The sequence below is a fragment of the Mandrillus leucophaeus genome, unplaced genomic scaffold (genome assembly GCF_000951045.1).
Source record: "Mandrillus leucophaeus isolate KB7577 unplaced genomic scaffold, Mleu.le_1.0 Scaffold710, whole genome shotgun sequence".
NCBI lineage: Eukaryota > Metazoa > Chordata > Mammalia > Primates > Cercopithecidae > Mandrillus > Mandrillus leucophaeus.
The window spans coordinates 782,388-797,550 of NW_012107698.1; the positions used below are offsets into that span (position 1 = coordinate 782,388).

A 15,163-nucleotide genomic window follows, 5' to 3' on the forward strand; every position below is an offset into this window, starting at 1 on the left:
CCCACACACATGACAGCAATTCAAGGCCCAGCCAAAATCTCATCTCTGTGAAGTTTCCCCCAACCCTCTCCAGCCCAAAGAAACCTGTCCCTTCCCTGCTGTCCCTCAGCTTTCTGATCCTCCCTCTCTTAAGGAATGTATCAACTATAACCCCACCATGTCAACATGTGGAGGGTGGGGACCCATCTTGGTATCCTTCACAGATCCCAAGAAATCAATGAATGCTGTTTGAATTACCTCTGAGTACAAACCAGCCAAGTTCTACCAATACAGAAGAGAATTTATGCTAAGGATTACTTTACCCAGAAGGATTAGTTTCCTAATAAGCTTGTTAGTATTCCTCATGTATTGTGCTATTATTAGGCCTTAATATAGTATCCCTGCAAAACTGCATAAAACGATGGTTCATGAATAGTCACCTCATAAAATTTGAGCTCCTAAAAGTCACAAACAGTAATTTATTAGTCACTGTATCCCTAACCTCTCACAGTGTCTAATATTGTGTAAATTTTAATAAAGATGTTTGCCAAATGTAAAAGATTTTAGGTCCGAAAACAATGCCACAGAAAAAATCCACCTGATTTCTTCACGTGTTAAACAAGAGTGACAGAGTGGCTGCCAACACATTGATTAGCTTTAAAGCGAATGACCAGAGAAGCACAAAGATATTTTGGTAGACTAGGAAGCAAAGACCACCATCACATTCACTGTAGACCTAAATCAGAAGGTAAGGTTTGTATCAGTGAATATCAGTGATAGATTTTTCAACCTAACTAAAAATGCTTCTTGGCCAGCACAGTGGCCCTCACCTGTAATCTCAACACTTTGGGAGGCCATGGCAGGAGGATCGCTTGAGCCCAGGAATTCAAGGCTACTGTGAAGTATAATTGTGGCACTGCATTCTAGCCTGCGTAACAGAGCAAGACCCTATCTCTTAAAAAAAAAGCTTCTTAACTAACAAGACTTAAGTTAAATTGAATGTCATCTTTGAGTATTCAGTAATGAGTATGCAAAAGTCACTTTAGCTGCTAGGTGCGAGACAGTTGGAAGGAGAAGACTGAAATCTGAGAGATTTGGTAGCAGACTGTGGCCGTGGTCTCAGGGAGAAGCAGCCCAGGCCTGAAGGGTGGTAGCAGTGGGTTCGGAGAAGACAAGATGGGTCCAAGATACTTTGTGGACATAGGCTTGATAGAATGTAGGCTTCGTAGCTCTTATTTTTGCATGTATACAGTACAGCAAATGGCCATTGATTTATAATAGATTTACTCAGTTTGGCAAGTTGAAGAATATAAATCTACATACTAACATAGAAACAGATACAAACAAATCACATATCTGGCTCAAGGTCTTGCTGTGAGAGAGATGACTGCTATGACTAAGTTTAAACCCTATTTCACTTCTCTAATTTCTGAGATTTTGTCTTAAAAATGCATTAATACAAATGTGCTTTTTTTGTCTCTTTCAGATAATCATGGACATATTGACCCCTATCTGAGACCCATCTGGGATTTGGCTTTCCTTGGAAGCTCTTACGTGATGTGGGAGATGACAACACAGGTTTCACACTACTACTTGGCACAGCTCACTAGTGTGAGGCAGTGGGTAAGAAAAACCTGAAAATTAACTTATGCCACAAGAGTTACAATCAATGCAGTCTCCTTAGACTGAATTCATGTGAACTTCTAATTTTATATCAGGAGTTTTAATCACATTTATTTCAATAAATATTTGAGTTCATGCAATGGGCCAAGTATTGTTTCAGGGGCTGGGGATACAGTTGCAAACAAAGACACAACGTTGCTGCCCTCATTGAGATTAATTCTAGTGAGAGAAGAGACAGTGAACTAATAAATAAATATGTATCATAGGATGGTAAATGCTATGAAAAAAAAATTAAGTAGCCAAGGTGGAAGGATCATTTGAGGTCAGGAGTTTGAGACCAGCCTGGGCAGCACAGCAAGGCCTCATCTCTGCAAAGAAAATAAAAATTAGCCAGATATAGTGGCACATGCCTGTAGTCCCAGCTACTCGGGACACAGAGTTGGGAGAATTGCTTGATCCAGGAGTTGGAGGTTGCAATAAGCTATGATTGCGCTACTGTACTCCATCCTGGGCAACAGAGTGAGATGCTGTCTCTAAGAAAACCCAAAAAATGAGGTAGGGAACAGGGAATGCAGGGTATTGACAGAATTACTACTTAGTCTGAAGTAAGGCTAATTTGAGCAGAGGTGACTTTGGAGTAGAGGCCAAAGGGAAGTGAGGGTGAGCTGAGCCCTGCTCCCGTAAGGAAAGAGAATGTCAGACGGAAGGAGCTGAGGCTGCAAGTTTCACGTCTTTGAGTAAGCAGGAAAGGATATGATCAATCCAGATGATCTCAGGAACACAGAGGGTTCACCTGGAGGGAAACAGCGGTGCAGATACTGGTAAAAGGACAGACGGATATCAGGGTGGGAGTTTGTGGAAGTTGTATTCTAACTGCTTTGTCTTCTCAGTGAAACAGGAGGCAAAGTCATTAGCTGAGAGCAGGAGAAATAGCAGTGAGGCTGGTGTGGCTGGAACTGAGTGATGAGGGGAGCATGCCAAGAGACAGATCAAATGGAGGGGGGCAAGTGGACAGCATCAGTTCATGTAAGACCTTGCAGACCGTTCAAAGAGTCTTGTCTTTCACTCTTTTACCCATTAGAGGGTTTTTACCAGAGGAGTGACATGATCTGACTTACAATAGGATCATTATGGCTGCTATGTTAAGAACAGACAACAGGGAGATAAAGGAACAGAAAAACCAGTGAAGTATTGCAATATTCGGACAGGTGCAGTGGCTCACACCTGGAATCCCAACACTTTGGGAGGCCAAGGCAGGCGGATTATTTGAGGTCAGGAGTTCAAGACCAGCCTGGCCAACACGGTGAAACCCCATCTCTACTCAAAATAGAAAAATGAGCCGGGCTTGGTGGCGGGTGCCTGTAATCCCAGCTACTCAGGAGGCTGAGGCAGGATAATCACTTAAACCAGGGAGGCGGAGGTTGCAGTGAGCCGAGATCGCACCACTGCACTCCAGCCTGGGCTATAGAGCAAGACTCTGTCTCAAAAAAAAAAGAAAAAAGTATTGCAATATTCTAGGCAAGGCCTGGCGCTGGCTTGGACCAGGGTGGTGGCAATGGGGCTAGAGAGATGTTTGGATTCTGGCAGATTGACAGTATTTGCTCATGGGTCGGATATGGATATCAGAAATGAGAGGAATTAAGGATGATTTTTAGGATTTTGGCATAATTGACTGGAAGGACAGAGTTTTCATTTACCGACTGGGGAAGCTTATAGCAGGAACAGAATTGAGGGAGAATTATCTTGATTTGGGGCATTCTAAATTCTATAACCAGAGAATCTGTATAATCATCTGGACAGAAGAGTCTAAAGGTCACAGGAGAGGTCTCAGCTGTAGTTGTCACCCTATAGTATTTAAAGCCACAAGACTGGATGAGATCACAGGTAATGAGTGTAGACAAAGAAGGTAAGTTATGTAAAGGATTGGATCATGGAACACTTCTGACTTAAACAGTTGGAGATATGGGGAAAAAAAGTATTTCAAGGATGAAGACTGGCTGGTAGTATTAAATGCTGCTGGAGACTCAAGTAAGATGAGGACTGAGAACTGCCCATTTCACTGAGCAACTGGAAGTCAACAAATGGAGAGCTTATCAAAAGCCCTCTCACTGGCACAGTGGGGACAAAAGCCTGATTGGGGTAGGTTCAGGAAAGGATGGGAGGAGAGGAGAGGAAGTGGACATTCCATCCTTTCAAGAAATTTAGCTATAATAAAGGAGAGTAAAAGGAAGGAAGAGGACTATAGCTGGACAATGGGTGGGCATAGGGCTGAAAGGGTTTTTTCTTTGTATTTTTTTTGGTTGGGAGACGTAACAGCATGTTTATATGTTGATGAGGAAAAGTCCGGCAGAGAGAGGCAAAGTAGGAATTGCATGAAAGAGAGGGAAAAGTTAGAGTTACTATCTTTGAGTAGGCAAGAGAGGATGTGATTAATCCAGATGATATTAGGAACACGGAGAGTTCACCTAGAGGGAAAGCAGGAAACAGTGGCCCAGTCTAGGAGGGCAGATATCAAAGTGGGATCTTGTGGAAGCTCTATTCTAACTGCTTCTATCTTCTCACTGAAAAAGGAGGCAAAGTAATCAGCTGAGAGCAGGACAAGAGCGAAGGTGTTGGGAGTATCAGAGAGGCAAGCTGAACTAATCATAAGCACCAATTTAAAAAATTTGTTTTGTTCATAGGTTTACCCATGGATGGATCATCAGTGAGTATCTTCTGAGTACAGGATTTACCCAGCATTAAGTCATCATTTTTAATGCCAAGAATAAAGTTTGGTTTGCTTTCCAAAGACCACATGTACAACACACATCAACTAGAAACCTAGCTTTTGTCTTTACTTATCAAAATGAACATGTCTTTTCCCATATAGAACGCTTTTAAATAGAAATTACCATCTGATTGTTGCCACATAACAAGTCAAGATATGGTACCAGTTCTTTTGCTAGATAAGTTTCTATCTTTTGCTACATAAGTTTCTATCTATTTCTGACACACTCTTATCTACCAAGATAACCACACCCTCAACAAGAGGCTTTTACTGTACCTGATATTAAAGTTAGGGGGAAGAGGTTGTTTTAAGCATAGAAAATGGTGTCAAGATAATACAGAACTAATTGTAGTAAATGTGAGAGGAAAACTTAATAGGAATAGAGCAACACATTGAGATAACGAACATGTTTCCCTTTCTTTTGCAGTTGCATATGACACATTTTTACCACTAGGACATACTAGGGTACAAAAAATAGCAGGTGTATTTCTCTCCCATTCTAACCAGTCTTTCATGTCCATCATCTGTCCACTAATATGCCTTAACCAAATTGCAAGTAGGAAAGTGAGGACATATGTGTAACTAGATAGTTAAAAAGCAGAAATGCAGGCTGGGTGCAGTGGCTCACACCTGTAATCCCAGCACTGTGGGAGGCCGAGGCAGGCAGATCATGAGGTCAGAAGATGGAGACCACCCTGGCTAACACGGTGAAACCCTGTCTCTACTAAAAATACAAAAAATTAGCCGGGTGTGGTGGTGGGCGCCTGTAGTCCCAGCTACTTGGGAGGCTGAGGCAAGAGAATTGCTTGAACCCGGGAGGCAGGGATTGCAGTGAGCTGAGATTGTGCCAGTACACACCAGCCTGGGTGACAGAGCAAGATTCTGTCTCAAAAACAAAACAAAACAAACAAAAACAGAAATGCAGAGGGAGAATGCTCATTGAGTTAGTGTTTTAGATTTTCTTTTTTCCCCCTGTGATGTCTGGGTGTTAGATAAATAATAGTTGAATATGCAGCTGACTTGCTGGGTCACCCAAGGCAAATCATTTCTCTCTTAGGGCCTATTAAATGAGGACTCACAAAGGATTGAAGTGAAACTAACACAAATTTAAATCCCTGGAGCAATTAGGATATTTGGTTTCAAGGTTGATATGCATTTCAGCTTAGAGTTCTCTTAAAGAAAAGTATGTACATATGCACAAAGATTTTCAAATTCTGCCAATGAGTGGCCACTAAAGTCTCCTGTGACCCTTCATCAAAAGAAGCAACACAAGCAACAAGCAAAGATTTTTTAAAAGACACTATGAGCAGAAGGTCTAAATACCATTCTGAGAGACTAGTAACAGGACACTAGGGCTGAGAAAGCCAGTATGGCACGGAGGCAGGAAGTGACTGGAGGTGCTCTTGGCCCAAGGTAGCTCAAAAAAAGTATAAAGATGATAATTTTTCCAAAAACTTTCTGGGTAGGAATTACTATCTCGATACTCAGGGCTAATTTCACCTTTTAATCAATGTGTAAAGAAGTACAAGCTTATAAACTCACAGCCCCACATGAATAAGGCCTGAGGGAAGAGTGTGCAAAAAAAAAAAAAAAAAAAAGGACTGAAATACAAATATAAAGTAAGACCCATCTTACTGGCACGACACTTTCCTTAGAACTGAAGAATAGATGTCATTCCCAATACTATGAGGACTGTGCCAAGAACAAGGGATATTTGCTGGCTAGGGAAAAAATGGATAAGCCCATACCTTTAGCCTTTAACATGAATTGAGAAAAGTCAAGCTGAGTATTGCTCTAATTCTTATCAATCAGTACCAGATTTGTAAGCATCCCAAACTGTCTAACCTGCAGCACATCACTATCAGTCAGCTCATCTTCACGTTACGTAGAAGTCTCCATTAGCCAAAGCTACATATAGAAACCATCCTATCTACCTTATCTATTATGCTGAAATCTACTTTTGATAACTTCTATTACTAACTTAAGCCTAATTTTTCCTACTAAAACCACCCTGGTTCTGTTAGAGATCTTTTGCTCCCTTTTGGGGGAAGCAGGGTGGAGGGGCAGGGGGTGGGCTGGGTCATGACCAAGTAAAAGGGAACAAACAAAACACTTCCAGTCTGTCTGCAACAAGATTAAGTGCTGAGTTACCAGGAAATGTAACAACAAATCACCATCCATTTGGGCCACAAGATTTGGCACTTGTGATGATCTGAATTGAAGCCAAAAAGATAATTTCTGAATAATATTAAAAATAACGACTTCTTGGCAGAGCTTGACATGGGGAGGGCAGTCTGATCTTGGCATCCTTTGCCAGGCTGGGATGTACAATGTCCTCTCATGCAGTTTTTTAAGAAGCTGTGCTTTTGGTTTGGTTTAAAGGTGGTTCCTCCTAAAGGAGAAGGAATCTATAAAAACAAAAATGTAAGGGGATGTTTCAATAACTTTACTGAGAAAGTTCTCAGTCAAATGATATAGGGTTTTACCAGCATTATCACGACTCACATTTTTGTATTTAAAAATGGGTAACACTCTTCTTGTGCTTTTACCAAAATAGTCTGTCAAATGGGGCTGGAATCCTAACATTTGTTTTAAGCTCTGCCTCTTTTTTGCCTCACTGGAGACTGCCATGATTTCCTTCCGAAATGCCATTTTCAAAAGCAGAATAAGGCATTGTTCTCAATAAAACATTTTAAGTGTATAAGTAAAACCAATTTTTATATTTATTATTATTATTATTATTATTATTATTATGTTAATAGAGATGAGGTCTCACTATATTGCCCAGGCTGGTCTCAAACTCCTGGGCTCAAGTGATCCTCCCATTTTGGCCTCCCAAAGTGCTGGGATTACAGGCATGAGCCCCCATGTCCAGCCTAAAACCAATTTTTAAATCATAAAAATACATGGTAAACAGTCAAGACTTAAAAAATAGTACAGACAGCACAAAAGTCTGAGACAAATATTCAGCTGGTGTGGGACATCTTGCGATAGATAACCATTTCCTTCCAAGGTCAAGACAGCCACCAAATGAAGGTCTAACAAGGCTAAACACACCTTCAAAGCGACAATGCCAGACTGATCACTGGAACCTCCAGTAACTGTTCCCTTATGAAAGAAACACTGAATTTTCTCTCATGAATTCTCTGACTTTGCAGCTTGTGCCTCAGATGTTTGCTTTGAACATTTGTGGGTACACTGTGAGACAGGAGGGAAACCTACTGAGTACTGCCAAGAAAACCATAGAAAATGCAGTTGATTTCTGATGTATCCAGGCCCTCTCCTGTATCTTCCCTCCAGACTTCCTCACCTACTGGAAATTTCATGGCTTGTAAAAATCTCCATCAATGTAGGCAAAGGGGAGACAAAACTTTTTTTTGGGGGGGGTGGGGATTTGCTTTTTTGTATTCTTTAGTAGTCTTAATACAAACCTGGTAATGTAACCAAAATGCAAGTGTAGTCACTTGCTGCTTGCAGAATCCAATTCACAAGAGTGAGGTCTGGTATAAAGACGGTGACTTTATTCCAAAGCTAGCTTAGGGGAAGAAGTATAGGCTCCTGCCTTTAAGGTATTGTTTCCCTTTTGGGACAAAAAACAAGGGCTTTTAGAGGGGGAGCTGACATAAATGGCATGCAGGGGAGGGAGTGAGCAGTTGCAGGGTCTGTGTGACTCTCTTGGGTGCCGTATCTACCGGGTGGTAGAGCTGGTGCCATTGTGGGCAGAGCTAGATTGTAAAATGGCCATTATCTCAAGATACTTGGACAGAGTTCCCTCGTGGGCCTAACTGAGATTGTAAATTGACTGTTGTCTCATGAGGCCTTCTCCTGGTGGGAGAGAGTTCCAGCTCTCGAGCTTTGAAGTGAGCACATACATAAGCTTGCCATGCAGGGAGTGTCTGGTAAAAGGGAAGGTAAAGATTATGATTCCATTTCTAAAGAGCTAAGCAGGACGTAGAGAACAGGGGGAATAGGTGGAAAGAGAAAAGAAAAAAATTGTTTTTTAAGTAACTCATTCTTTCTCTTAGAAAAATGGAGTACTCAGTTATAGTAGGAAAAGACTAAAATTATAATCCAAATTAAGGTATTTTTAAAAAATATTCTTTCTTCCATTTTTACTAGTGAACAGATAAGCACTCTTGCAAAAAAAAAAAAAAAAGGAGGCGGGGAGGAAATGTCAAAAAAAAAATACAGAGTTGGTTTAGTCACTAGTAAAATGTATAGAAACGATGTGAATAAAAGAGGTGAAGACAACTGCCTGCCTACTGAAAAATATCCAATGCGCTGGTTTTAGAAATACTGTGGTATAGCTTCATGTTGGTATATATGAAGAATGTGGATGTTGGAGTCAGTAGATCTGGTTGGAATTCCCATTTGTCATTTCCTAGCTGTAACCTCATATTACCTCTCCTGTAAAACCAGGCTTATAATACATAGATCGTAAAGGAGAATTAGATGAGAACATGTAGAAGGTGCCTAGCACAGAACCCGGCCCATGGTAGGCCTTCTAGAATTACTGGTTGCCCCTCCCCTTGTCTTATTGCCTGTCATATCAGGGCTAATATATCATCTTGAGGTGCATATACAGTATCAAGATCATTAAGGTTGTTAAAAAAAAATCTCCCTATTCCCACAGACTTCAGTCTCCATCAAAAAAGTGATAGACATTCAACCAGACTTTCATATAACTCAGTGACAAGACAAAAATGAGGATCCATGACTTCCATATCTTGAAGCAAAATACTACCAAAAACCCTGAGGCTGAAATCTAAAAGGCAGTAGGAGACACAAGGCACCCATTCAAAACAAGAATGTATTGTATAGTTATTACACTAAATACCATCATATTTATTACACTAACTCTTTTTTCTCCCTCTAGAAAACTAATGATGATACAATTGATTTTGATTATACTGTTCTACTTCATGAATTATCAACACAGGTAAAACATAAAATTGTATGTAGAATTGTTTTTACCATAAGTTTCTGCAGATTATAGTATTTTATAACTCTTATTTCCTAGGAAATAATTCCCTGTCATATTCACTTGGTCTGGTACCCTGGCAAACCACTTAAAGTGAAGTACCACTGTCAAGAGCTACAGACACCAGAAGAAGCCTCTGGAACTGAAGAAGGATCAGCTGTACCAACAGAGCTTAGTAATTTCTAAAAAGAAAAAATGATATTTTCCAACTTCTTAAAAAGTGACGATACTAGCATAAATCATTTTTCTGGTAAAATAGCTAAGGTATAGATCTTCGAACAATTTGGGAAAGCCTATGATTACAAGTAAAAACTCAAAAATTCAAAGATGTTGGTTTTTTGTTTGTTTCTCAGTCTGCTTTAGCTTTTAACTCTGGAAGCGCACACAAACTGAACTCTGCTCTATGCTAAACAGTCACCAGCAGGCTCCTCAGGGTTTCAGCCCAAAAATGTAAAACCTGGATAATTGGTGTATGTTGCAACGGGATCAGCATTTTTTTTAAACTGCAAAAAATGATGGTCTCATCTCTGAATTTACATTTCTCATTCTTTTGAACATACTATAGCTAATATATTTTATGTTGCTAAATTGCTTCTAGCATGTAAACAAAGATAATATACTTTCGATGAAAGTAAATTATAGAAAAAAAATTAACTGTTTAAAAGGAACTTGATTATATTTTATGATTTCAGGCAAGTATTCCTTTTTAACTTGCCACCTACTTTTACATAAATGTTTACATTTCTAAATAATGAAATGTGTTAAATGTTCTCATGGAGATTTGTATACAAAGGAAAAACTTGTGCTTAAACTGGAATTAAATGAAATGGTAACATTGCTTAACTTAAATTTTACAAATAATAGAACATCTGTCTCACCAGATAAAGCTGTCTGCAAATATGCATCCAAACGAACACTGATGTAACTGAAAGTATATTAAATATTTACATTTTCATTTACAAGGACAACCTGGACCGAGTGTTGGCCTAAGTAATTTATAAAAGCAAACACAGTATATACATAGTACACAGTATGTACTAATCAAATCCAGTGGAGTATCTCCTTAAGGCAGGAGGAATTGATCCAGGAAATGTTGTCATCATTTGCCTCTGAAAACTAGTATCACTTAGTGGAATGTTTATGTCGGTGTGTAAACCAGGTTCTGTAGCCAGTAATTGATTAGGAAATAGGAGCCTTAAAATATACCAAAATATTACTTTTAAGTGTGCACTTTTAGACAATCAGAAAAGTTTATACTAAAGAAGGCATGAACTCATACAAAATAAAATAAGCTGATCTAGTTTATATATTTTTCTACTTAAAACCCTATGCTTTGCATTTATCTTCCCAAAATCCAGCTGATTTATAATTTAAAAAAAATTTTTTTTAATTAAAAAAAAACGGGCTGGGCGTGATGGCTCACATCTGTAATCTCAGCACTTTGGGAGGCTGAGGTAGGAGGATCACTTGAGCCCAGGAGTTCATGACTAGCCTGGACAACACAGTGAGACCCCATCTCTTTAAAAAAGTTTAATGATTTAAAGATTTGTGGCTGGGTGTGGTGGCTCATTCCTGTAATCCCAGCATTTTGGGAGGCCAAAGGCAGGAGGATCACTTAAGCCTAGGAGTTCAAGATCAGCCTGGGCAGCATAGTGAAATACAGTCTTAATTTTAAAAAATACATATATATATATAAAAAAAATAAAGAGTTGTAAGTATTTGGAAGCACTGCAAACAATCATTTAAAGGACACATCAGCTCTCCCACCTATGTGATAATGAAGAGATACTTTTTCTAAATTTATCAAAAATAATCCACAGTGATTAAATTATGCCAAAATCAAGTGATAAATTTCTGTAACTGAAGTTCCCCAAATGATCTTCAAAAAAAGTCCCAAGAGCATTATAATAGTACATTCAATGTCCTGTGATATTTAATCAATCTTTTAGTGTCACATTAAGGACTAGAAACTTGTTGTTTCAGCTTTCTAGAGTTGGAGCTTTCTCAAAGTCCTCATCCCCATAAATGCATTTTTCTTTTGTCTTTTTCTTTTTCTTTTTATTTGTTTGTTTGTTTGATCTTCATTGGGTAGCTACCTTGACTTTGGAAAGAAATGGTTATCTATTCCCGGATGTTCCACACCAGTTGGTTATTTATCTCCCTATGTTGCCCAGGCTGGTCTCAAACTCCTAGGCTCAAGGGATCCTCCCACCTCAGCCTCCCAAAGTGTTGGGATTACAGGCATGAGCCACAAAAGGCATTTTTCATTAGTGAGATTAGGCTCACAAACGTGTCCATAATCCAACCAGGTAATGATTCTAAGGTAACCCTTTAGCAGATTTATTACCATACAATAGATTATGAAGGGGAATTCTATACATACAAATATACAAACACAATTACCTAATTTATTAATTTACAAAACCCCCAAAAGTTAAACCAACTAAAAAGTTACCACTATCATCATCAGAACATCTTTTCTTTTCTCTCTTTTTTTTTTTTTTTTTTTGAGACAGAGTCTCACTCTGTTGCCCAGGCTGGAGTGCTGGAGTGCAGTGGTACCATCTCAGCTCACTACAGCCTCCGCCTTCCGGGTTCAAGCGACCCTCCTGCCTCAGCCTCCTGAGCAGCTGGGACTACAGGCGCGTGCCACCCCGCCCGGATGGTTTTTGTATTTATAGTAGAGACGGGGTTTCACCGTATTGGCCAGGGTGGTCTCGAACTCCTGACCTCAAGTGATCCACCCACCTCGGCCTCCCAAAGTGCTGGGATTACAGGCATGAGCCACCACGTCTGGCCTCAGAACATCTTTTCTAGCACAAACTCTAAAATTGTTAACTTAATTTTACCAATATTGGTTTCACTAGCTAATAAACAACAGAAAAATCACTTGGCATAAAATGAAAAACTAAATTCCCTACGTCCTCTTTTCATTAAGAGTCTAATTATTCTGAATCACTCTTAGCTAATTACAATTACATACAGCATCACATTCATTTTCCTATCCCTTTAGAACTTTCAGAATTTTAAGACACATAAAATAATACCAGGGATTTTTGTCTACATTCCATTTTATTTTATTCATAGTTTCATTTTCTTCTTACCTGAATTATGAATTTTTAGAAGTTAAACAAGTTCTTTTGAAAGTCAGTTGGAAGCTTATCTATTTGCACCTGAATGTTAGTCATTCATGACATCATAGTTTATTACATCAATTTCTCTCAAATTAGAAAATTTTGACCTGTTCTGTGATCTTTCCTAGTTTTCAAAGTACTATAGTCACCTAACATGCTGCCTAAGACCTACTGGAATGGATAAATGAATGAATGCTCACAATAAATTTTCCTTGAATACAATTAACTTATTTCAATTATGCACTACAATGTTATTTGAAGATACTTTCAGTGGCAATTAGAGCTCCAGTTCAATAATTTACAGTTTTAGCAATGCAAATAGCTATCACGTACAAAGGAATACATTCCAACATGTCACGACTTACTCCTTACTGGGTTGACTGTCAATTTTGAGACTCACACAGATTTCAAAAACATTAAAATATGAAAAATCCTAAACTTTGGAGTTGATTAAATTTTAGTGATTTTATAACCACACAATCTAAGAGTGAACAGAGGAAAGAAATAACAAAAACAGGAACGCTTTTTTTTTTTAGGTAAAGTTATCAAGCAAGGCATGGTGGTGTGTGCCTGTTGTCCCAGCTACTCCAGAGGCTGAGGCCAGACGATTGCTTGAGCCCATGAATTTGTGAGCAGCCTGCGCAACACAGCGAGAACCCATCTCTTTAAGTTCAGGGGTTCATGTGCAGTCCTGTTACCTAGGTAAACTTGTGTCGTGGGGGTTTGATGTACAGATTATTTCATCACCGAGGTATTAAGCCTAGTACCCATTAGTTGTTTTTCCTGATCCTCTCCCTCCATCCACCCTCCACCCTCCACTAGGCCCCAGTGTGTTGCTCCCCTCTGTGTGTCCATGTGTTCTCATTATTTAGCTCCCACTTATAAGTGAGAACACGCAGTATTTGGTTTTCTTTCCCTATGTTAGTTTGATGAGGATAATGGCTTCCAGCTCCATCTATGTCCCTGCAAAGGACTTGATCTCGTTCTTTTTTATGGCTGCATAGTATTCCACAATGTGTATGTACCACATTTTCTTTATCTAGTCTATCACTGATGGGCATTTAGGTTGATTCCATATCTTGCTATTGTGAATAGTTCTGCAATGAATATGTGCATGCATGTGTCTTTATAACAGAATGATTTTACATTCCTTTAGGTATATAGTAATGGTATTGCTGAGTCAGACGGTTTTTGTCTTAGAAGACCCCATCTCTTAAAAAAAAGAAACAATTATTAAACAAAAAAATCAAACTCTAATATCACACAAAAGAATGCAATATGACACTTCTGAATGTCACAAATTTTTCATTTCATGTCTTGGGCTTAAGTGCAGTGCAGGCAATACTTCAGTGGTCTTTAACTTTGTCTGCATATTAGAATCACCCAAAAAACATTTTATCTTGATCCAGTCAAATACTTTAAATTACTGGGTGTAGGCCTAGGTATTTACTTTGAAGGCTCCCCCAGTGATTTTTCAAGTGCAGTGAGGGTTGGAATCAGTACAATACTACCTAGTGCTGCTACTATTCTCCAACACAAGTATGTAATATTTGAATTAGCCAACAATTATCCTTCTTGATAGTAATATAAACAACCCTCACTTACAAATATTCTCATTAATTTTTTTCTATGCTACAGACTTTGGTTGGTATGTGATCTTTGCCAACTATAACTAATGAGTTAGAAAGAGATGTGGGTTCTGGTCCTGATCTGTCCGTTTATGAACCTATTCTAATTACTCCCACCAGCTAGGCCTGAGTCATTACCTATGAAATGCTGGTATTAGATTAAATATCTAAGACCTTTCCTAACACTGTAACATTATAACCAGGATGTTTTACAAATTAAAAATGAGTAAAATTTTTACTTATTATTCAAATTTATCCAGTTTAGTTCCAGTAGTTGTGACTATTCTCAATAGCCATAGGAATCACGCTAAATTCCATGAAGGTACACAGAATGTATTTCCTCATTAGGAACAATATTCAAAGTTACTGTGAATGGCGCAAGATGCTGATGAAATGCCAAAGCAACCACATTTTTTCAGACCTGATGCTACTGTAGCAACAGACATTCATGGGGGAAATGCACTTAGTGAATAATTGTAATTAAAGTATCAATTTAAAAACTTAGGTTTTGTGGTCTCATTAAAGCTATTTACCTTATCTGTGCTTCCTCTATTACCAAATGGACATAATAATAGTACTTACTCCTAGGGTTGTGCGAATGAAATGGTACAATGCATTTAAAGTATTTAGCAGCCAGCCACAGTGGTTCACACCCATAATCCCAGCACTTTCCGAGGCTGGGGCAGGCAGAGAGCTTGAGCCAAGGAGTTTGAGACCAGCCTGGGCAATATGGCAAAATCCCATCTCTTCAAAAAATGCAAAAATTAGCAGGGAGTGGTGGCACACACCTGTAGTTTCAGCTACTTGGGCATCTGAGATGGGATAATTGCTTGAACCCAGGAAGCAGAGGTTGCAGTGAGCAGAGATAGTCCCTCTGCATTCCAGCCTAGGGGACAGAGCGAGACCCCGCACAAAAAAATAAAAATCTAAAAAAAAAAAAAGTATTTAGTAAATGCCTTGAAAACATGTGCTCAATACTTTTTAAAAATCTTTTTTCCCTAGAAACCTGCAAGTATAAAGCCACGTCTGTAAGTCAAGAAAAGCAAAGGAA

At 39.0% G+C, this 15,163-nt stretch overlaps 1 protein-coding gene across 1 annotated transcript in view; it reads left to right on the top strand.

Moving 5' to 3' along the window:
• Positions 1-10,107, top strand: part of RARRES1 (retinoic acid receptor responder (tazarotene induced) 1) — a 31,842-nt gene extending 21,735 nt beyond the window's left edge. The window contains exons 5-7 of the mRNA XM_011965024.1: positions 1,466-1,602; positions 9,246-9,308; positions 9,390-10,107. Of these exons, the coding sequence (XP_011820414.1) occupies positions 1,466-1,602; positions 9,246-9,308; positions 9,390-9,536 (347 nt within the window). The 3' untranslated portion in view covers positions 9,537-10,107. The remainder of the gene's footprint in view (positions 1-1,465; positions 1,603-9,245; positions 9,309-9,389) is intronic.
• The last annotated feature ends 5,056 nt before the right edge of the window (positions 10,108-15,163 follow it).